Source organism: Helicoverpa zea, chromosome 14 (assembly GCF_022581195.2).
Source record: "Helicoverpa zea isolate HzStark_Cry1AcR chromosome 14, ilHelZeax1.1, whole genome shotgun sequence".
Classification (NCBI taxonomy): Eukaryota; Metazoa; Arthropoda; class Insecta; order Lepidoptera; family Noctuidae; genus Helicoverpa; species Helicoverpa zea.
Genome location: NC_061465.1, coordinates 775,529 through 799,115, shown reverse-complemented (window position 1 = coordinate 799,115; position 23,587 = coordinate 775,529). Strand labels below are relative to the sequence as shown.

General features: G+C 37.0%; 3 protein-coding genes across 3 annotated transcripts in view; all 3 read left to right on the top strand.

Annotated features, from left to right (window-relative positions):
* Positions 1–175: 175 nt before the first annotated feature.
* On the top strand, positions 176–2,735 carry LOC124636365 (MD-2-related lipid-recognition protein-like). Its single transcript, XM_047172434.1, has 4 exons — positions 176–312; positions 1,765–1,878; positions 2,093–2,265; positions 2,617–2,735. The coding sequence occupies exons 1-4, from the start codon at positions 228–230 to the stop codon at positions 2,704–2,706; spliced, it is 462 nt and encodes a 153-aa protein (XP_047028390.1). The 5' UTR covers positions 176–227; the 3' UTR covers positions 2,707–2,735.
* Positions 2,736–4,105: 1,370 nt separating this feature from the next.
* Positions 4,106–5,775, top strand: LOC124636366 (MD-2-related lipid-recognition protein-like). The gene is made up of 4 exons (XM_047172435.1): positions 4,106–4,326; positions 4,798–4,914; positions 5,198–5,370; positions 5,614–5,775. The coding sequence occupies exons 1-4, from the start codon at positions 4,242–4,244 to the stop codon at positions 5,698–5,700; spliced, it is 462 nt and encodes a 153-aa protein (XP_047028391.1). The 5' UTR covers positions 4,106–4,241; the 3' UTR covers positions 5,701–5,775.
* A 16,454-nt stretch (positions 5,776–22,229) lies between these two features.
* LOC124636217 (echinoderm microtubule-associated protein-like 2) overlaps positions 22,230–23,587 on the top strand; it is a 54,107-nt gene continuing 52,749 nt past the window's right edge. Inside the window, exon 1 of the mRNA XM_047172174.1 lies at positions 22,230–22,509. The gene's annotated coding sequence lies outside the window, so the exon portion shown is untranslated. The remainder of the gene's footprint in view (positions 22,510–23,587) is intronic.

The window sequence follows — 23,587 nt, the reverse complement described above, 5'->3', positions numbered from 1 at the left end:
TAATGAACATTACCCTAATATTCTGTAATAGTAATTACCTAATTACCAACAATTAGGTATGGATAATTTTCACTACCTACAAACATTTATGCCCAGACTAAATAAACAATGTCGTTATTTATCGTTTATCGGTGACACGTTTAAGTTCAAATGTCAGTGATAATAGTTATTATAAATAAGTTAATATAACTGCAGAGTTTAACAGTGAAGTGTCAGTTTCATTCAAGATGGGTTTGGTAAATATTGTGTTGCTGGCTTTTCTGTTCACGTGTGGGTTCGCCAAAGTGGTGAACATCACGCCTTGCGATGAAAGTAAGAAGATATTACTTTTTAAATAGTTTTTTACATTTTATTTATCAAATTTATTTATTACTTAAAATTATTAGGTAATTTGAATAATATATTTTAAGAGGAAGATATGAATGGAAGTTTGTTGTTTTTTTTTTATTTCAAGTAGGCCTATAAAAGCTCTTTCGAATCGTCAAACTAGTTGCACTGTTCCATGGAGAGGGTCTCATGGAGAACTGGCAAGGAACTCCATAGACACTAATTTAAAAAAAAAAACAAACATTCATAATAGTTTTCTTGGAGTCTGTACAATGAAAATTAAGCTAATGTGACATATTATTAAATCTCTGATCATAATTACTTAATATTTAACTTTTATTTATTTATTCATTCTTTACTGCACACAAAAAAACATTTTTATATAATGAAAAAAATATATTATTTACTCCATTATTTTTTTTGCAAGATAAAGTAAGTATAACAAAGTACCCATTCTAATTTTTTCTCAAATCTAACAGATTATCCTCGTGATTTTCCTTAATTTTACTTCTTGAGTTAAACATAATAATTTGATGATGTTTTCTCTCAAGAGTATAAAGAATTCTGTAGATATAATCTGTTTGAATCCAAAATCAGTTGCTGCGTTACATATTATATGTAACTTATTATATGTTATAAAAAGGATGTTTGGTGCTACGTGTGGCCTACGTAATAACTATCTCAATAATATTCTCTAATCTTTGTGCACTTTCTTGTAATTTAAATGACGGGAATTAACTTCACGGAACTGTGATGAGGTTTATCAACATTGATATGACACAATCATCTAGTAATTTCGCAAATGTATCGATTTACTACAGTAGCTACTACATTCTTATCTATACACATGGCTATTGTACTGTACATAATTAATTAGTTTAAACAAATTGTGGAGTTATATGAAAAAAGTTATCTAATAATGTTACTAAGAAGAATTTATCTGAATTCACGTCAAGAGTTTTAATCTCTTTAACAAGGTCATATGTCAAGTTAAATGTAATATATTCTTGTAAATCAAGCAATTGTCCAATCAGTATTGTTGTTATGAAGTTACCTACATGCTTCTGATAACTCAGGCATCGGTTGTTGCTTTTACAGTAAGAAGATAATATTCCTGTTTTCACTGACAAGATTTTACAGCATAAAGTAACCGTTTTATAGAAGGACTTTGAAAATTAGGATAATAACCCGTAATAAACAAAACATAGATGCCTCACCATTAAGGAATACATACACACGAGAATTTAATCAGAGTTAGAGAATTATCTACACAGCTTCGTCAGAAGACAAACATTGCCAAACATCGCCAATCATGAGAGATTTGCGTTCACCGTTAATAAATCTAGTCTAGTCCTTACCAGTCCGTACTTACTATGTCATATTTTACCCATCACCTTTGTAACCTTCATATACTTATTTCTACGCTTTATATTCCAGCTAATGAAGAAGTATGCAAAGTGAGCGAGGTGCGCATCACTCCTTGCACGCAGACGAACAAATGCTTGTTCCGCAAGGGTTCTGATGCTGCTATCTCCTTCGACTTCACACCCAGTAAGTATCAGAAGTTGTTCAGAGCTTTGGACCCTGTGTAAAGGCGAGATTTATAAGTGTTTCTTCTACTCAACAGTTGCGTACGAACACTTCTAAAATGACTGCGAAATCGCAACATCCTTTTATAATACAAAAGAAATTAATTCTTTAATACAAACTTATTGATTGCAACTCAAATTCTATTATCTCTTACACCAATGTTTATTCTCTCCAGACTTCAGCACCAGCAAACTGAAGACCATGGTGTACTGGGCCAACGGTGCCGTGGACCTGCCCTTCATGGGCTTCGGTACCAATGATGCGTGCACCTACACATCCTGCCCAGCCCAACCCGGACAGGCGCAGACCCTCAACTACAACTTGCATATCAGCAAGAAGCTGCCTAAGGTTTGTATCTGTGATAGGACTGCCTAATTTCCCAGACCTTGTCTCTGGTCTTGCTCGTTCATACACATGTTAGAAGGAAGGCACTTTTAGATTTCTATGGTCTGAGACGAAATAAAGTACTTACACATCAATTACATACCAAGGCTGAAATTATAATTGCTATCTGTGAAAATCTGTCACCGGGGTCTAGCCATGGGTATTAATATTGTACAGTTTATGATCACATTATTTAGTCTTCTCATCTCCATCTGGAATACTTCACAGCTTCACCACTATTGCCCAGAGGTCTGCTTAAAATAAAAACTTTATTCTAATACGAATATTAATGGAACTTATTTTCTCAATTTCCAGGGTACATACAACCTGAAGTGGAAGGTGTGGGATGAGGACAACGAAACCGGTCACCTCTGCTGTTTCAAGACAACCATCGGTCTCGCGTAAACCTTATTAAATAAAGCACTTTTAATCTATATTTTGTTTCTCTTTACCTTTTGTATCTATGTATATAATCATACTAAACTAATGAGAGTAACTTGGCATACGTGCTTATGAAGTAGATGATAAAAAACATTATATCTGAGAAGAGAATGAAGAATGAATGAAAGAAGAGATGAGATTCGACCAGGAGTCGATATGTTTGTTTGTTTGTCTGCGTAATGTGCGTAAACAGAGAATGCACATTTGTGTCAGTGTAAATGCTTGTGTGTCCTGAGCAGAAAGCATTGTCTCCATAGAAAGAACAGGGGCCCGATTCTCCTAATTTTACTTAGGCAACATACGATTCACATTCGACTGCGATCCAATCCTGACTCGATTACGATTGAAGCGTATGTGGCATTCCGCTATTTTTTCTTTGAAATAAACGTTTTTATCCTTTTCTGTCATTCAATAATGAATCATTTTGTCTGCAAATGATTTACGATTGGAATATAATTGTAGAGCAAACTACCGTATGGACCAAAATCACCAAAATAGCAGACCAATCGCAAACCAATCGAATGTCGTTGGAATACGATTGGTCTTATATTAGTAGCAGAATGCCCGATATGGTTAAAACTGCTATTGCGATCATATTGCGATTCGATTTCTATTCGATTTTGACATTATTAACTAAGGAGAATCGGGCCCCAGTTAGCGTGACCGACAATCGCCCTGGATGTCTCTTCTTTTATGTAGCCTATTATAATACTTTTCTTTTACGTACAAACATCGCACATATTTAATCAAGGCGTATTAGCATTTATTTGAAACACTTGTACTTACAAACACGCGCTGTAATGAACAAACAGACCATTAAGCACAAAAGACCATTCTCATTTGTTATCTAGTTACGGATATTAGAAGAAACAGCAGTATTACAACTATATAGAGATCTAATTAAAACCTGATATAAACCTAATTAAAAATGTTCGGATCTGCTTCCATCTCTCCGGATGCAGTTAGGTCTATCTTCATGAGAAGATGATCACCAATCCACGGACGTTATGCCGTTAACGTTATCTCACGAGCTCCTCCTATGTAATCCAAAATTGTTTCTAACTTCCCAGGTGTAAGGAAGATCAGTAAGGTCTATCCTTGTGTAATTTTCCTAACCGCGAAAAAATAAAGACATTTTGATAATTCTAAACAGATCTAAACAGTTACAGTATTGCAATAGCGATGTCTTTAAACAGTAAGGTTTCCAAACCACACATTCTATAATTGATAAACCATCTAAAATAAAAAGCACAAGTCTAAAATAAAACACTTATACAATAAAACCTGTAATCAAATGTAGAGAAGTCGACCTCTCGGAATTATCTCGGCTCTCGACCCAGAAAGCGTCGTACCCCGCCTGAGATCGTCAACTTGTTTAGTTCATTGTATTGTATGAAGTTGTCCTTCTACTCCAATCTATTTTGCGGTCAATAGGACCATTATATTATCACAATAATAACTTAGTGTACCGCGAGTGATAGCGAAGACAAGTTACGAACATGCGGGCTTTTGTGATTTTAGCTGCATATTTGGGCTTCGTAGCTGCAGAATCTGATTTTGTGACTAGAAAACTTTGTAAGGATGGTAAGTATTTTGAACATTAAATACCTAAATTTAGTGTTGTGGCTTTAAGGAATTTAGAACCTCAATGATCTAGAATTAAATGGGTAGTTAAGGTGTGGAAATTCCTAAAGTATAAATTACTGCACTTGTGTATTTAGCTGTTAGACGGCGGTAAAGGACATTTCGTTCTTTGTTTGTAATACTCATTGGTTTTCGCAAGATACCTTTTTCTATAAAATATCGGTTCACAACAACCACTAGTCTGTCTTCTGCGACGACCAATGTAATATCGTCATCGTCATCCATCATCAACCTTTTCGTTCTCCCACTGCCGGGCACAGACCTCTTCTTATACAGAGAAAAAGTGGATTGGTGATTTTAGGCTTTAAGGTACAAGTCTCGTCATCATGTTTTCCTTCACCTTTACTCAGATATTAGTGTCCAAGTTAACATTAAAGTGTACATCGATATAAAACCATTGTCTATTTCTAGTGGACGTGACTCAGTGCAGCGTACAAAGTGTGGTGGTGGACCCGTGTCCCCAGGGTCCAGCGTTCTGCACCATGAAGAGAGACAAGACCTATGGCATCACACTCGATATGACACCACGTAAGTTAAATGAAATCAACATAATTTGATGCAGAACCTTCCTAAACCTCGAGAATTATCTTAAGAAAATATTTGAAGACATAAATTATATACATGAGTTCTCAAGAAGATTCGCTTTCTGGACAAAGTTCAATCAACCTTAACTTTAGGTTCTTTTGTGTAATGTTCTTTATTTAAACTTCTACAGATCCCATAAACATACTATCTTAGCCCCATTATTGCCCTTAGTAGTCCCATATCTTTCCACAGTAAGACAATCAAACTAAATTCAAATATTTTCCAGATTTCTCAGCGGAAAGTCTGAGGCTGTCCATCACGAGCGACGTAGATGGCAGTGGCGACTTCTCGACGGTGATCAAGTCCCCTGGCGACGCGTGCAGACTTCTGTCTTGTCCCCTCGAAGCTGAACAGAGAAGGATCTTCGATGTAGACCTAGTGATGGATAAAAGGGCTTCGGTAAGTTATTGGGAAGACGTAACCTGTTTGATAGTTGGGTAAAAAATAGCATCTATACGTAGAGATGAGATCGTAAAGAGTGCTTTCTTTAAGTGTTGTGAACTTGCGACGAACTGCACTCCGACTGTATAAAGTACACTCAATTTTACACGAGCCGTTATTCTTTTGTCATCAGGTGACGGCCACTAATTCATATATTAAGTTACGTGTTTATGAATTGGCAAACGTTTATGTTTCTTTCAGGGAAAATTCCCAGTGAAGATAAAGTTGTGGAACGAAGAGAACTCCTCCCAGGCTTGCTGCGTCACTTTCAATGTTAAAGTTAAATAGATTTATACACGTACATAAGATGATGTTTGAACACTTGATCTGTCTCCATTTCATAATAAATAAGACAAAATTGTATCAGTTTTTTTTTCCTTCTCAGTGTATTGCAAAATTGAAAAACAGTGTCTCAGAGTTGTGTTGCTTTATACATTTTATCAGGCGTCCATTGCTAAATGCTATACTTCCTTTGGAATAATGATGACCTGGCGTTATCATTCGCATCTGATCACGAGACTACAGGCCATTAAAGAAATGTCTCACGTAACTTCCGTACTTACTCAGGGTGACGGAAATGTCCATGCTTTCCCGCAGATATTGATCAAATTACTAAAGATTTGATCTTGATGATGGCCTGCACTCTCTCACGATCCTACTTTCTGGTCTTTGGCTTTTGTATTGTAGTTAAGCATCTTATTACGTAATTGATTATTATCTACCACTAACGGATGTTTATGCAAAATAGGTCCTGATTTATCAATAGTCCCAGAGAGCGTCAAAGAAATTATGGACCAATGGCTATCGAAAAGTGAACATACATGTGGCCTGTTTCTGAGTACTTTTTTGGACTGTAAAAGGCAAGGTACTCGGATGAACTTTGTATCTATTTTTCTAGTCTTACGATATTGGTGAAGATAAAATGTTTCAAAGCGAAACCCTCATTTACTGTGCTGGTTGCTGGATCTACAATTTCTAATATGACTTTGAATTAGAATAGCAGTACTTTCCAAAGACCGCTAAAACTTCCTAAATATTTTACATCATTTTTTGTAAAAATAGCTGTACTTTCGAATGCTTACAAGTCAAAGGTAACAGGGAGGTGGTCACAGATTTACCTTTTTACTTTCTCAGGGGTCACGGTATCGAGGTGAACGCACCCACACAATAAGGTTCATTCTTATTAGATATGCCAGCTGCCGGGGACCGTGAGATCCTCTCGTGTCGAACGTTATTTACTAAATTTTCTAGAAAATTTTCAGAAATTATAGAATCTTCCGATTGAATACTTCATATATTCTTACTATTCATATATACTTACAGCCAGTTTCTTCATCAAAAGTTAAAGCAAAAGTAAAAGTCAAAGTAATGTCTAAAGTAAAAGTAACGGTCAAATTCAATTTAACTTTAACTTTTGATGAAGAAACTGGCCGTTAGCAAAACAAATGCCTCAAGAAGCGTCAATATTTAAAAGTTTAGAGATTAGAACCGTTGAAGTTCTTTTAAGTAAGCTTTGTAACGTAAGGTGTCGACTGAGTTACGAAAGCTTGACAGGTGATATCTTTGTCTTTGTATAAAGGCTAGTTCGCATTAGGCTAGTAGTTTAGTCGAGTGCCGAATAATTTAGTAGCTAAATGTGTCTGAACACCAAAAATTTAGTCAAGTAGGATGGTAAGTCATTTAGTCGAGCCAATCCATTTTGTTCTATTTCTATCGGGCGAGTAGCGTCCCCCACTACTCCTCCGTGCTCACTGGCTTATCGGCTAAACAAATCTGAACCTGTTGGTTTAGTCGAGTTCATTAGTGAGTGGGCGCGAAAATGACATTTCGCTGAATCTTTACGCTGAATTTGAGAGTGTATTTTCGTTAACAGAAAATTTACACAACTTTCGGACATTCTCAAAGTATTGAAGTATTCTTTGGGATCTTCCAATGCTAATTCCTTCAGAAGACAATTAGTAGCACCTAGTTTGTCTCTTCTATCAATCCATTTTCGCACCCATATTTTTTTTTTCTTTGTCTCTAAAATTTCCTCTTCCACCTCTTCTACAATAGCCATTGCGATTAGCTTAATTACTTTATTAACTTCATTACGTTGCAGCGCGTTCATCTTGCAAAACACCACACACTTGTGTACTGTACTGGACCATAATGCGAACGATTTCTGTGCAGTAGCGAGTAGTTTAGCTACTAAATTACTCGGCACTCGACTAAACTACTAGCCTAATGCGAACTAGCCTTTACAGAGCGGATCATGTTACCTACAATTGAGAGCAACCGTCTAGTGTGCGCAGATGATAAAGTTTCTTTTGATGTTGTCCTCTGCTTGACGATAACTGACTATTTACCATTAAAGGACTTTTCGTAATGTTCTTTTCTTTTAAAAACTAGTAAGTGTTAAGAAGCCTTTATATCATGTAGTACATTAGCCACTATTATGCCTGAGCCTTATACTTACCACGATTTCCATCAAATTCTGATCACCTTTCAAATCAAACAACAGAGAAAGCGGCTCTTCATTCAAATATCATAGAGATAGGAAATCTAATAGTTTTTTATGAGAATCAGATATTATTGTTGAACTTTCATTTCTGTTAGATCTGTAACAATGCGGTGTTCATGTTCAATAGACTATCGCTTATCAACTGTTTGTAATGTCGACAAGGTGAGAACACACTGTCGCAGTAACATGGAGTGTGAAAGGTCTTAATAACATAAACTTGATAGTGACTGCATTTCTTGAAGGGTGAGTCTAGTTGTATATCTTTAATATTTCATCAGTCTGATTCAAGTATTGTTTGCAGCAAAGTTGTTGTCATAATTCCTTTTTTCTGTCTGTGTTTTAGCCTGTAGACATTGGATGTGATGGTGTAGATTCAATTTGAAATGTGTGTATTCGCAAATCTTCATAAATATGTATGTGTCTATGTCCATCAGTGCACCGTAGCTCTTAAACAGATGAACCAAAATCTATGCTGTTTTTGAAAAACCGCAGAGGCTTGTTGAGTGAAGTTCACTCGATAAGAAAATATCAATACGATAAAAAAACATTTACTTAGGTATTTATTTATCTGAAATTAATATGAGTAAGTATATAAGTAATAGTTTTAACTTTCTAGACAGCTACATATTATTAATAACTTGTAAGTTCAAGCTGTATGCGACAGGTGTGGGGCGCGGCGGCCGTTGACTGCCGACTGCAAACAGCAGAGCTCTTGACCACAGGGGTACTGTTCCCATTGACTAATGACATGGGGAAAAAGGTCCTTGATGAAATGAGATATCAAAACCCTGGTGAAGTTAACGTGTTGGCGATCTCTGACAAGGAGTGGCGATCTGCAAAAGTTTCATCATCTGCCTTTATCCATCTATGTTGGGTTTGACTTTCAGTCTCACTGGATGCAGCTGAGTTCTAGTGTTTTACACGGAGCGACTGCCTAGCTACACAGTTACCTTGGCAACCCTTGCATATTATCTTCTCAACCCAAATTGAGGAAACATGCTCAAACATATCATAAGCCCCCCTCTCTTCAAAGTATCAATCCTTCCTAAAAAAATATCTGATGATGTAAGAGAGATTATCGAGAGAACGATTAGCAGCAGGCATACATACCTACTTAGAATTAATTTCCCATTCACAGTCCAAGTAAATAAACAGTTATTAAAAGCTTTTGTCGTAATACATTGGCATCCTACGGTATCTCCGGATGCGGTTACAGGCTGCAGTTTTTGCGTCGGCAAACATTGCCAGGCCCTTATCAACTAAAACGTTACACCTCTACATGGCTTTACTGAGAAATATAATCGTTTTTCTTTGGAAATTGGCGTTTTTATTAACCGTTATCTTTATTATTATATCGGAGTGAAAATTACTGTTAAACTTAGATACATTTTCTAAGCAAGGTTGGCTTATTTATAGGTAACGCTTATAAACGGTTTAAGTATTGAGAACAAATTATTTTACAGATATGGTACCAGCGATAAGCAACTGGGCTTAGCTATAACTTTAAGTTAATCCACTGGTCTCCCATTGCTCATTTCTTTTACACACATTAGAATCTATTTTGTCCGTGTCTTGCTCGTAAAGTTTTCTCATCAGCAGTTTCCATCAAGGACCATTTTTATTGCAGAGAAGTAATTGCTATCCTGTCTGGCCAGTTTAATCGCTCCAGGGACAAGTATAATTAGGATGAACCGGTTGACTCTAGCCTAGGACCACACACAGACCAACATCTTTAAAAGATATGTATTTAAAGCTTAATCAATGTCTCTTACCGTTGTTACTTGTAATTGATTGCTTGTGGCATCGCCTCTCGCTTCCTTATTGCATTCTCATTAAATAATCGATTAGGTTTCTTTATCTTAATGTGTGTTTATCGATATTTTATGAATCCATTAAGGACTTCCTTGTTGATTGTAGAGAGATGTGTGCAAATTCTCCTAAAGTTTTTGTTAATTGAGAATTTACGATATAAAAGTAGTCAGTTGGGATAGACGCACTAAGATTCCGCATTGTTAAATTATCAGCGATTTTCTGAGTGCCTTTATATGCTACAGAGTACGAACACTAATGAAGTATCATCATACCTTCAGGTTATTTATGTGCAACCAGTTTTGGAACCCAAACGAAAACAAAAGCCTGTCGAAATCGAGACCGATTTAAAACTGCAAAAATGCCGCAAGCTTCCAATTTTGTACCGCTAATATTAAAAGACCCATGTGCCTATGGAGGCTTTGGTAAAATCCTGACTTATTAGCAAACCTTTGAAGGTTGTTCTTGAATATTTGGCGAGAGAAATGTGAAAGCCCTAGTGGTCGCAGGGCAGCCGCGGTCGTTAGCCTGAGTCGCCGCATTCCGGGGATATCTTGGGCCGGTCTGGTCCACTCTTAGCTTAGCACAGGTAGTATGGTTAGCGGGTTCCAGTTAGCTTGGTAGGTATTGAAAAGATGGGGTACGTTTGAGAATTGTATGCTATGTTTTTTGAATTACTGGTGCAAACCAAGATGTCAGTGATTGAGTTTGAAGAATTTGAACTTAGAATGATGGGTTGTCAGATTCAATAGATAGGATGGATTTCACATTAGTTTGTGTTCACTGTAGTTTTATAGTTTTCAGGGATAAATGTCTGCCTGTCAAACCATTCTATAGACCATTGGATGATAAAGTAGCTTTTATTAAGTTACTTAGTTGTCTTTGGACGCCAGGACATAAAACTAACAAATACTAAACCTCTTATTGATACCTCAACACTTTATTAGTCAATTTTCCTCACTCGAATAATGATAAAAAAATAACAGCAAACAAAGTCAGGTGACAACACATGTTTACTACAAACATCTGTCACAAACAACATGCAATTAAGTGTTTTACTGAGTTAACTACATTTTGATATCTTGTAGTTTGTTTAATTGACCGTGCAACTGTATTCGCGTGTTTAAGGAATATTTGCCTGTCTCACAAATAGCATATTTTACAAGTTTTAGCATAAATCTTCGTGACTCATGAAGGTGTACCTAAATATGTAATTTTGTATGTAAATGGTTTAATTTATGTAATTATGGGCTTTATTTGTTTGTATAAAAGTCTTGTTTTGATTGTCAAGGACACAGAATAATGAGGTATAAACAGTTCTGTCGATTCAATTGGAATTAAGACTAATCTTCAGCAATTATTTGGCTGGAACATGCTCAAATTACTTATCTAAAGCACGTTTGTATGTTTTCTATGTGAAACTATTGTTTTGCATAATTGTCTTCTACTAAATCCACAAAAGAATCCAGAAAGATAAGTCAAAGGCTCTAGCTATTAAAAAAATCTTGCCATAATAAAACACAATAATAACTTTGCTTGCAACTATTATCGAGGTGATTGACTATAGTAGAGTTTATCCAGCATTATTTTCATTTTATTTTCATAGCACTTGGTTAGAACTAGAACCTCAATTACCTTCACCTAGAATCATTAGCCTATGTGAACAAACATAATGTTAGTCAAGACATGCCATCAGACCCGTAAGTATGTGTGGTCACGTTTGCCCTTAAACCTTGTGGTCTGAGTCTATTACTAAATACCGTTATTGCAGTACTTAACCGAACACTAGTAAAGGGGTATTTTAAATAATTCTCATTTAAGTCCCAATGACTTCAAAAATGTACTATGTAGACCAGTAGACCAACATTGCCCGTCTGTACTAATCCCTATTTTGATTTATCTTCTTCCTTCATACTTCTCTCTCTGACATCATCGCACTAGTAATATTATTTCCAGCCATATCGTCTTTCACATAATCCATCTACCGTTTATTTGTTTCCCCTTTATCCATTTACCTATAAAGAACCATAACAGCCATGGGCGTAGCCACACTGGGGCAAGCTGGGGCACTTGCCCCACCCTGGGCCCTGGCTCTGACCTATAAGGTGTCTGATTAAACAATGTTTTTTTTACTAACTCTAACTAACAACATCAACAACATATGTAGGTACTATACGTAAGTTATTGCACAAAAAAATTGTCGACTTTGAAAAGAGCGCGATCAAAACAAAATGCACGCTCGAGTTCCCGAACGTGCGCGGTGCGCGCGTCATTTGAAAGCGAGCCGTATTCCCTAAAAGAATAGTTGCTATGTGGCGTAGCGAGCCGAGCCGTCCATCTAATCCAAAAAATAATGCATTGAAGGAGACGGAACTGGTAGATGTGATCAAAATTTCGGAAATGCAATTTTATCCTAGTGTAAAAACCGCGCTCGCTATTTTGCTTGCCCAGCCATGTACGACCTGTACAATAGAACGATCGTTTAGCACAGTGGTTCTTAACCGGTGGTCCGCGGACCACTGTTGGTCCCTGGAGGCATTCCGAGTGGTCCGCGAAGCTTAGCTGCGCGACGTTGCTATACGTTATCTAACTTTATTTTTATCAACTTATCTATGCAAGCGAGGGTTTTCGTAGGGACGTAAATCGGGTGTGTCGTACCTAGTCCCCTCATTCATGAAAATTTATATTTGGGCGACATTTTACATAGTTTTTGGTTTGAGTCTTAAAAAATAATAAAAATTTCGCGCTCGCTTCGCTCGCGTATTCAGGAACTATTGTATGTTTGTATTTGTCAAGAAACAAAAAGTTAAGTACGTTTGGGCTAAATTGTACGTAATATTTGGTTAAGGCCGATAAAAATTTCACGCTCGCTTCGCTCGCGTATTCGGAAACTATATGCCCCTATTTTTGCATTTGTCAGCAAACAAAAAGTTAAGTACGTTTGGGCAAAATTTTACGTAATATTTGGTTTAAGTCCGATAAAAATTTCGCGCTCGCTTCGCTCGCGTATTCAGAAACTGTATGCCCTTATTTTTGCATTTGTCAACAAACAAAAAGTTAAGTACGTTTGGGCTAAATTATACGTAATATTTTGTTTAAGTCCGATAAAAATTTCACGCTCGCTTCGCTCGCGTATTCAGAAACTGTTTGTATACCCTTATTTTGGCATTTGTCAGCAAACAAAAAGTTAAGTACGTTTGGGCAAAATTTTACGTAATATTTCGTTTAAGTCCGATAAAAATTTCGGGCTCGCTTCGCTCGCGTATTCAGAAACTATATGCCCTTGCTTTTGGCTTTTGTCCTGTGTGTCATCGTTTTTTTTTTCTGTACCTGAAAATATAAACCTCTCAAATTAAGAGATTAACAAGTTTGAGATTAACGGCTCAAGATACAAAAAATCGGAGGGCCCCCGCCCTCCCCCGGTTGATAGGTTGACTGCTGCCCCACCCTGAGCCCAAAGCTGGCTACGCCCATGATAACAGCTGCTAATATTTAAAGATCTAATTAATTTAAGCTTTTGGAGGAAGGCATCCTATCAGGTTTTCAAATTCCATACAAATGCTAACAAGCGGATATCAATTACCGGGTGCTTAAAAATACAAGACACGCTTTTTAATCTAACTTGAGTTACTACCGGTTCAGGTGCAAAGGAAATATCTAATGGCAGCCGATTATCTAGATTCTGTTATACCATAAGTACTTCCTTCCATTGCTCATGTTTAATCAAACATTTATTGGCGTAACACGTATCTGTAATGTGAGACATCCCTTTTCTTTGCGGAATTAAAGGAAAAGGGACATTAGGTTACATGATCAGGAAAAAAATAAACATTGGTTCTTAAACGTGATCTACCTAGCCTGTTCTCAATTAAGTAAGTATATTGGTGGTCGGCTTCCAGTATTTTCAATAAAGTGACTGACTTTATGGATTCTGATGTAAGTGATGACCTACCCTAGAAGGTAAGTACTATAACCCTATTGAGGCATTATGGAAAATAGTCGGGTACAATGGACAATCCAGCTATAGCAGTGATAGAAGATTGGATCCACCACACAATAGATAGTGGTCGTTTAGGACAAGTAGCTCCATATCTAGATGGCACTGGAATTTAAATTGTTAAGAAAGATTCTACTAAATATATAGCCCGAAGCGACCTACGTACTACAACAAATAAATCATTCTCTAAATACAATTTTGGGAGCGTAATGATCTCAAGATGAAATCGCAAGTGCTGACTGCCCACTTGTAAAGAGTTCAAGTACCTCTAAGTTATTATTATTTATTTCTAAAAGTTGCCCTCCAGCGATCTCCCACAGACAGACGGACATTATTATACGTAGCGGAACTTTCTTTTCTATTAATTGACTTTACACTGTTTTTTGTTCATGCTCGGTGACCACGGTTTTTTGGATTCTATTGTAGAGAATGTGTTTATTTGCTTGACTGTTGGTTATACAACGGATTTCTGGCTTATGCTTTCCCACATTAATTAGATTCGTTTAGAATTAAACTTTTAAAATGTTTGCTACTGTCACCGTGTTTCTCTGAATGTGCAACATCATTTAGAGAATAAGCAGTCTCTTTAGTCTTAAATCTACAAAGATACCTTTTAAACCAAACTATCATCGCTCAGGATGTAGGGAAAGAATGGTATTAGTCTAGCTTTAGTGCTTTGTTCTTTTAGTTAATCTCAACGCATTCTGAGAGTCATTGCACATCTACCCTGCTCCAGATCCGGGATTTAAGAATCCGTCACGCGTAGATCAATCTTAGTGAAATCAAAATAGCTCAATAACCGCACAGCATTTCCAAAGCATTTTAGTTTTAGTTCCGCACAAACAAGTAAACAATTGCCACTAGATATCGTATCTAATTCGAGCTGTTTGCAGACAGTTACATGAACCATATCACTTTCCCACATGGCCGTCTGTTTGTTAGACAATTCTTCTCACTCTCGCTGATTCAAATTACATATCGTGTTACACTGACCGTATCGTGGGAGGCAGACATTTCTAAATTTTGAACAATTTCATACTTTGAATAATTTATTATGTGATCATAATTTGAAAATTATTTTGTGAGAGGATCTTGGGTTGGTGACGGTAAATCACTTTCTTTTTGCGTTAAGTTTTAAATGTTTAGCTAAAATTAATTCTAGACTTTAAATTTAATAGGATCGACTTTTACTTTGGACAGCATTCTTTTGAAACTGGCATGAAGTACCTAAATAATTTATGAGTATTGTTAGAGAGAGAATGCAATTCATTCTTAGGTGTACAGGATTCGAGGCGTCTTTCATCACCCGCTAAAACAATTCTATAAACGATTCGGAAACTATTTCCTGGGGAGCAAATCTAGGTACATAAAAGCTTATATGATTACCAGAGCACCTATTACAACCAAACACCGATCAATTCTCTCGTGCATTTCAAAAAACAAACGCCACAAAACGAGATCGCTGAGCCTCTCAAACAAATGACGATCTTTCTTCGCCTCGATGATCGTCCGATCGTGCGCCAATACTCCCAATTAGGACCATTACGGGCGTCAATCGATACAATTCGTAATGGCCCATCGATCCGACGATTGCTCGAATGAGTATCCGATTAACTGATGATTGAACTTTCTAACAGGTGTTTGTATGAGCGATGTGAATTGTTTGCTGTTCTACGTCTATTAAAATCGTCTGAGTTTAATTCAATTATTTTTTTTATCAATGAACTGTTGATGTTGTGCAAGTTTTGATGATGCATCATTGCTGTTTATAGGAATTCCTGAATGTGTCAGGATATGATTGGTCGAATGACGGTTTATTGGATTTCCTGTTTGAATCACAGCTCCCATTCATTTTTAACCTGTACTTCCGTTGTGTCATTGCTTTCGTTTTTTTTTTACCTTTTGTATGTCAACTTTAATGAAAAAAAAATTATAAACTCTAACACAGTTTTTTAGTTCCCACAATCGTAATAACATTTGATTGACATTTCCTAAGATTTATTCACAAACAATGCTACCTCCAACAGCTAAACTGTCGACGTTACTTTCCAGATATGCATCAAGTTTGCAAAATTCATTTACCGCCGAGTCATCTCAACCACATTAGCTGTAGATCTAAATCGATCAGTATCCGTTTGTCTGACTAGTTCAGATAGAAACATGTTCTTATGAAACAAAAGCGGTTACAATGAGTCAGCCCCAGCATTCCTCTTTAGGTTAGTGGGTGCATTAAATTCTCTATACTCGGCTCACAAAGGCCGTCTAGTAAACTTAGATGGCATTTTTCATTCACTTTGTCAAACTGGATTGTAATGGATTAAATGATTGGTGCCAATCATAATGTGTTTTGTGGATGTTTTAATGAAGTGGTTCTGCGATATCTTAGCGAATGTACAAATAAAGAAACTTGTTGCAGTATATTAAGCTAAATGACGACTTTTAAAATTGATTATGACTTTAAAGGTCCTGAGGATTTGAGCCTAGACAAGCGTTGAAATCGAACGCTGAATGGATCCTCTGACTAAAAATAATATTTAGAAAGTACAAACCATTTTCGTGATAATCCTTTTCACCCTGAGAAAACTTACAAAAATCTCAGAATCTTTTCCTCAAAACTTAGTTAGACCTGTTAGCCAAAGTACATAGTACTTTTACATAAAGCAGCAGGTGGGTATTTTTATTAGTAGTTTTACATATTTACTTGCCTGCGACACACATGACCAATATCTACACAATACCATGTCACATAACATACAACCACACAACACATACGATATGAAACATGAATTTCACCGGCATCACGCCAGCCGATCCAGTTTTGGTGTCACGACCTAGCCGCCAGGGTCGCCACGCCGCGCCATATGGCGCACATGACCATTGTATGTTACCCTCTGCGACCTGGTGGTGTAACGATGTACATCCAGTAAGGAGACTGTTTGAAGTCATGGTTGGATGACGGTGAGCTTTCGTGATAGTGGCAATGTTTTGACTAAAATAGTTGTGATTAAGTAAAATAAAGAAATGTTTTCATGACATCCAAATGTTTGTTATAAAACCAGGGAAATATAGATACCGATTGCCTATCTACGATAGGTACGATACGATAGAATACGAACGTTGAAATAATTGAATTAAAAGCAATTTTATGTAGAAGATCACAGCTGTAGCTTGTTCAACGATTATTTCTGTACGGAATTTAAATAATTCTGCGAAATCTAGGATTTAAGAAAATAACTAATAATAACTATGCATGTTAGAAAGCTACAAATGTGGCACGAAGTCATTTGCAAGCATTCCTAAGGCATAAAGTTGAAGATATGCAATAACTCTATTTCGGTTCAAGATAACAGAACAGTCGAAGTATGCATGTAATGTTATGGATTTGCACGGAACAACTTTCCACACGATAAGTAATACTGCATAAGATAATGCCTGAACTATAAAGACTTTCTGAAAGTCAAAAGTCAACTAATCAGTTACCTAAATATGTTTCATAATCATGTTAAGAGCAAGATGGCAAAACAAATAAATAGAACCTATGTCGATTCGATGAATCAGGGGCACCAATCTGGAATGTTTCTATTCCTTAAGTTTTTTATTCTATGGTCTAGTCAAAGAATGAGATGATCCAGCTTCACACCTAATAAATAAGCTGATGGTGAAAGTGAGTTGGAAGAAGCCTAAAATTACACAAGTCATAAACATCTTGGCACAATAAACTTTTTTGCAAGCAAAATTACTCTCATCTGTACCATCCCTAACGAAAAGGTCAGCTACTTAAACGAGACGTTTAACTTTAAAGAGTAAATGATAATGAATGGTCAAAGATCACGATGGCTTGCAACAGGTTCTTACCATACAGCCTACAAGCACCAATTTCGACCTGTTTCCTGCTTTCATCTTAAGCTTATTCACAACATACTTTTTTTAATACTTGCTTTGATTGATACTTTTAATTTGTCATCAATTACCATCTATCAATTACGGTCTAATACTTTCCTTTTTCTAAATTATTAAAAGCGGGGCTAGGGAGATTAAAAAAATATTTCTGATGTTATTACTCATTTCTTTACTTCAAACTTAAAACTTTCATTCTAAATTAATGTCTGTCATAAAATATGTAGCCAGTGGTTTCTTAACCTTTGCATCTTATATTTTATCTGTGCGTTTTATTATTTAATGTTTATGTCACATTTAAATCTAAGAAATGTCATTTCAGCGTATCCCTCGTTCAAGATTAGCTTTATTAGTAAGTAGTAAGTTTAGTATCTTCTCGTTTTTATTCGAAACATTCAAAGAAACCTCATCACCTGATCGACCATTATCCTCAGTCGGCAGGGAAATAAAACACGATCTCTTGACGCAAATATGAATACTCTTCAAAGATTGAAGAAACAGTAATTGTGGTAATCATTTGGAAAGTAAGATGGCGCAGGCACCTCAGTAAATATCGGTGAGGAGCAAGAGGCAACGACCGATGCCATTATCTTTTATTTTATAAACATTTGTGCAAGATTGACCTGAGGTTTATGGTCATCGACTTAAATACTTTGCTTGTGATGTCATTCCATATTGTGTTTAGGTAACCAAAAACTGGTCCTTACTTCTGTGAAGCCTGGCCGAGACAATGTTAGACCGATATTTATATCCTCTTAAATTCATTCACCTTTCCGTTGGTATTCTTACCGAAAATGTATTTTCGATACATAAAACTAACTTACCTGTTTCTTGTTTTTCTTGTTTATCAATTGTTTCAGCGCATTTGCTTATTTTAGAGAACTAATTCCTCTACAAGTTATATAATTACAAACTTTATCAAAATCTCTACGTTATGTTGTTACGTTCACTAAACGACAGCTTTCTTAGCCCTGCGGCCATACTTAAGGACGTGGCACATTACAGCAGCACCGCAACAGCACGGCTCCACACCAGCATTTAAGTTGTCATTCAATTTAGAGCATTAAATCGTGTATATTATAATATATTTCGTAATGTCAATATGAAAAAGCCAACGGCGAGCAGTCAGCGTGCTTGCCGCTTCCACACAACTCGACTCGCCGCCCGCGTGCTGCAAGCGAGCGGTCCTCATGCGTACAGCGCGCCGACGGCGTGCTAATTGCCCGCCGACTCCGAGCCGGCAGCGAAACAACGTCATTACGTCGTGTTCAATCATAACATCAATCATAATCGTCTTAAAATAATATTGAGTTTGCGGTGACAGCAAGCTTACACCTCGCGGCCGGCGCGCGGACGGCGCGCCGACGGCGAGCGGACGGCGCGCCGACGGCGAGCGGACAGCGCGTGGTTGGCGCGCTGTCCGCTCGCCGTAGTCTTAATTCGAGGCGACGCCGTGCTGCAGCCGTGCTGTTGCCGTGCTGCTATAATGTGCCACAAGCTTATTCCTATTGTCGGACCAAAACGCAAACTCATCTAAATAAATATACTATCGTAACTACAAATACTTATTACGCCTTCGTTTCGTGTATTGATTCCAAATAGATTCAAAGAAAATTTTATTAGTATGTAAAGGTAAAATTGAATTTTTGCACACGTTTCAATAACTTCAACTTCAACATTCAATACTGAATAGAAATCAATGACATCATACTTATCCGAATTTGTACACCAACCACGCCTTTGAAGTGGTGAAATTTTGGCAGCAATGCCAATGGATCATTAGAAAAACTATAGCTATACTGTCACGTCTGTTTTCTACAGAACAAATCAGGTGTTCGGCTTTCCTTTGAGTCATAGAAAGTATAATGGTGATGCTACCACAATGTATGGACACAATGGGATATGACATGTAACATAGTTGCGGTTCAACGCTGAACATTCTGTGAAATGTTGTTATAGGCTGATTTCTATCGTAATTATTTTCATCCGGTATGAAAAACTATGTTATATTGCAGTTTATTGTTGCTATAGAATTATTGGAATCATTGGCGGTATAATTTGATTGACAAAGTCCAGATTTCATAGGCTAGAACCTACTTCCATTTTAGCATGACAAAATTTTGGATAACAAAACCAAATCAAAACAAAGATGAATAAAGATGAATTCAAAAAAATCTTTATAATATTACAATATGGTTCCTTGTATGGGTTTACTACGTATTTATATTTAAGACCGTATGTCACTGTTCGATGCCTCCAAAAATTACTAAAAAAACAACCTTCCAGCCTTTAAATAGCGTGAAAAAGATAAATGAACATCCGACTTAAACAAAGCTAAAATTTTTACATAAGTACACCTTAACAATAACTCATATGTAGGAGCTACAAGATAACAATAAAGGAAATTACTTTATTATTTAGGTTACCTGTTGATGTTCATACATAATCAAGACTTGGAATTGCTTCCAAATTGCTGAAGCGTTTCCCAACTTAGGTAATGGCAAACAAAATGCATGGGTCAAAAGAGAAATATTAAAGAAAAAATCCTTTGATCCACTGTCAATGTGTTTTTTTTTTCATGCATATAGTCAATTAATTACAACTGTGTCTACAAAACATGGGCTTTGTACCTTCAATTTTTGTATCCTGCACTCATTAACACCGCCTTTAATCGTCAAAAACTAATCCTCCATTAAACCCCTCAACCTGGCCACCTCAGCATACAGTGTCAAGTGCGAACAATACCTTATCCATATCTGCAAGGCACAAGGCGCATACGCAACCCGGTCACGAACGATCGTGCACGCTTGGCCATCACTCGTGTCGTGATCGTCATTGCTGGCCATTCGTTTCACTTTTGCAACGTGATGATGGCTTTATTATTGTTTTATAAGCTTGTGTCTTGTCTTTTGAAATGACTATGGCTGGATTGCTTGGAGAAAATGCTTATAGTGCAATTTTCGTCATGGTCTTCAAAGATTTTGGTTGCTGAATAGGTATAATCTTGAGCCTGCTACACAATGTCCCAGTCTTATTTATGTCTTATATACTCAATAGTCCCAGTCTTATTTAATTATGAGATAACATAATATTGAAAGGCAAACGCATTCTCTGAAGGGTATCGCATTGGAGAGAAAACTTTGGCAAATGAGTGTCTATGAGGCAATTTATAATGGATGACTTATTTTCCATCAGAAATAAGGTTGAAAGGGACGTTACGATAATCTCAAATTTCCGAAAATGGTTATATTTAAAATTATTCTTGTAGGCGCATAATATTAATCTAAACCCTATTTATAGTTTTTAAGTACCATAAAACACCTTGCCATCCATTTGCCACCCAAGATAGATCGTTAATGAAGATTGCGTTTTTGTCGAAAGCAGGTAACAACACCTGCCCTACGGATGTTTTACCTGCATTTCACTGCACGAATATAAGAATCCTTACGGTATACATTGCTGGTTTAAATCACCTGTACACAACGAAATGTAAAATGTTAACCCAGCGATGGAAAATGGGAGAGAAGGATAAGTCGATTGGTGGTTTTTGTTGTATTCGCCATATGTCTATCAGCTGTTAGTCTGCTGTTTTTATTATTATCAAGGTAATGGAATAACAGCTGCGAGTTTTTTTTGAGGGATCAAAATGCACCTGATGTCCACAGTATTTTTGTTTATGGTGCTATATAGACTGTACATTTTTATCGATGTTTTTTGGGATCCAAACCGGTTAGGTAGATACATATTTTTAGAAGTTGTATTACCTATTTTAAAGAAGAAGAGTTTGTTTCCCAGGATCAATTAGGCTTATTTGCAAAAATATTTCAACGATAGATGGCCTATTTATCTAGGAAGCCAAATCAGCAGACACGATAGCAGTCATAATTTTGGTAAAAGCTTAGCGTGATAGGTTTACCTAAAGCAGTTTCGCTATAGATTAGCGGAGGAAACTCTTCTATTAAAATTGATGTTAGACTGACATCTGACCTCACCTTGCTTTTTTCATCAACATCACTTACCCTTTATGTGTTAGCCCATAGGGCTCAAAATACATAGTCAGTAGATACATAGAAATGGCATGCAACAATGAGTGACCAATATTAGATCAAGGCCTGACCATTACAGAAATTGCTATTCGCGATTTTAGGTCAAACACTTCCATTAGAGCTTGCAATTTTCACTAATAACATAACAGTTATTGTAAGGTAGGTAAACATTTAGCTTTGATTGAGTAAAAACAATACCCATTCGATATTCTTGTGTTTCATTTTTTTTTCAATATCAACCCAGAGAGAACGGGAGAGAAGGTAAGATTTGAATCGTATTAATTGTGAATCGAAACCCAAAGTGTAACCCTAGTTGAAGCTGCTATGACTATGATACAGGCTACCTACTCCTAGTTCTAACCGAAGGTAACATTTAAAAGTATAAATATTTGGAGTCCCTTGCCCATTGCTAGTCACGAACTGTACCACCATAAACTTTATCTAGCAACAATTTGAAAATCTCCCAGCTAGCTATCGCTTCGCTACCTCACCTGTCGACGTCGCGTAGCGTCAAGTTGTCGAGAGCGTAGTTCCCAACACCGCCGCCTGCCTCCCGCGCTCGCCTAGCGCTAGTAGTAACAGTGTCACCGCCGTGGAAAGACGCGTCGCGTGCCTTATCAGTTCAAAACTCTTTACGTAAAAGTATCGATGTTTTTGACTAAAATACGCCCCACACGTAATCCGTGATAGTGCAAACTGTGTACAAGTGCAACAAAATAGTGTATCAACAATTAACAGTGCGAATTGTTTAGTTTTCTCGTGATTTTTAAAAGAAAATCGCGGGCAAAACTTTGTATTAACGGAACTGAATCGTGTCGGATTTTTCTGCTGATAGTATTCGGTGAGTAGCGTTTTGTTATGGTGTTTAATGTTTCATGGTGAAATAACGGTAATCCTACGGTTTTAAATCCGTAGGCACTCAGCAGAATAGTAGGTTTTGTTTTAAATAAACTCTGATTGGGCGCCGTTAAAGTTTTGTCTATGGCAGATGACAATAAAGTTTTGAATTACGAATTCGTTTTATCTGGCCTTGATGCTGGTTAATTAGCAATACTTATTAGAAAATTTAAAATAATATAAGTATAAAGTCAAGTACAAATTACTTTGCTCATGAGAATAACCGGTATCTACTTTACTATAATTATGTACATTTAATGATAATATTGATTGCGTTAAACATTAACCTAGGCGGGCAGGTGACATTCCATACATCGATAAATTATCTAGTTTGCCGACAAACGTTTATCAGGCAGATGTTTACATTGTCCTAGGTAGGTAAGTAATGTTTTTCATTAGTTTATTAAAATTACTTGTTAAAGTTTCTCTAGGATAATAAATACATACTCAGGTACTTTTTCATTTGGAATACCTACTTACCTAATAATTTGTCAGACTCTGATAACAGCCAGCATCCGATAACAACAAGCACAAACCATAGACAAGAAGGTATTCGACCTAAACATTTAAATGCAAAGAGGTCTAGGATAAGCGGTTCCATTCCATTATTCATTTTACTCACAATATGAAACAGGCTAGGATCTTTCTAAGCAAGTGAAGGTCAAAAGGCTGTGGAAAGTTCCAAGGTAAACTAGATGCGCGGGGAGTGCGCCCTTTTTTTTTTTTTTTTTTATCGACGTAAAATCATCAAATGACCCCTCCCGCTGTGGGTTAGCAGCGGTGAGGGAGTGTCAGACTCTTACTGACTAAAATCGTCGTGTTCCGTCATAGGCCTTTTATGTACCAGGGCCGCGGTATCTCTTTCGAACAACCCGCAGCCCCGGCAGGAACAACCCGCAGCCCCGGCAGGACCCGCAGCCCCGGCAGGACCCGCAGCCCCGGCAGGAGGGGGAGTGCGCCCTTACGTTCAGAATCAGAAAAATCCGGTTTTGTATCCATATTGGTCATTGACGTCATTTTTTTTTA

Bases quoted from the DNA above. Each gene is read 5' to 3' on its own strand.
- LOC124636365 (XM_047172434.1), top strand. From the start codon at position 228: ATGGGTTTGGTAAATATTGTGTTGCTGGCTTTTCTGTTCACGTGTGGG. The intron at 313-1,764 runs GTAAGAAGATAT...TTTATATTCCAG, and splicing joins CATCACGCCTTGCGATGAAA to CTAATGAAGAAGTATGCAAA. The intron at 2,266-2,616 runs GTTTGTATCTGT...CTCAATTTCCAG, and splicing joins TCAGCAAGAAGCTGCCTAAG to GGTACATACAACCTGAAGTG.
- LOC124636366 (XM_047172435.1), top strand. From the start codon at position 4,242: ATGCGGGCTTTTGTGATTTTAGCTGCATATTTGGGCTTCGTAGCTGCA. The intron at 4,915-5,197 runs GTAAGTTAAATG...AATATTTTCCAG, and splicing joins CACACTCGATATGACACCAC to ATTTCTCAGCGGAAAGTCTG. The intron at 5,371-5,613 runs GTAAGTTATTGG...TGTTTCTTTCAG, and splicing joins TGATGGATAAAAGGGCTTCG to GGAAAATTCCCAGTGAAGAT.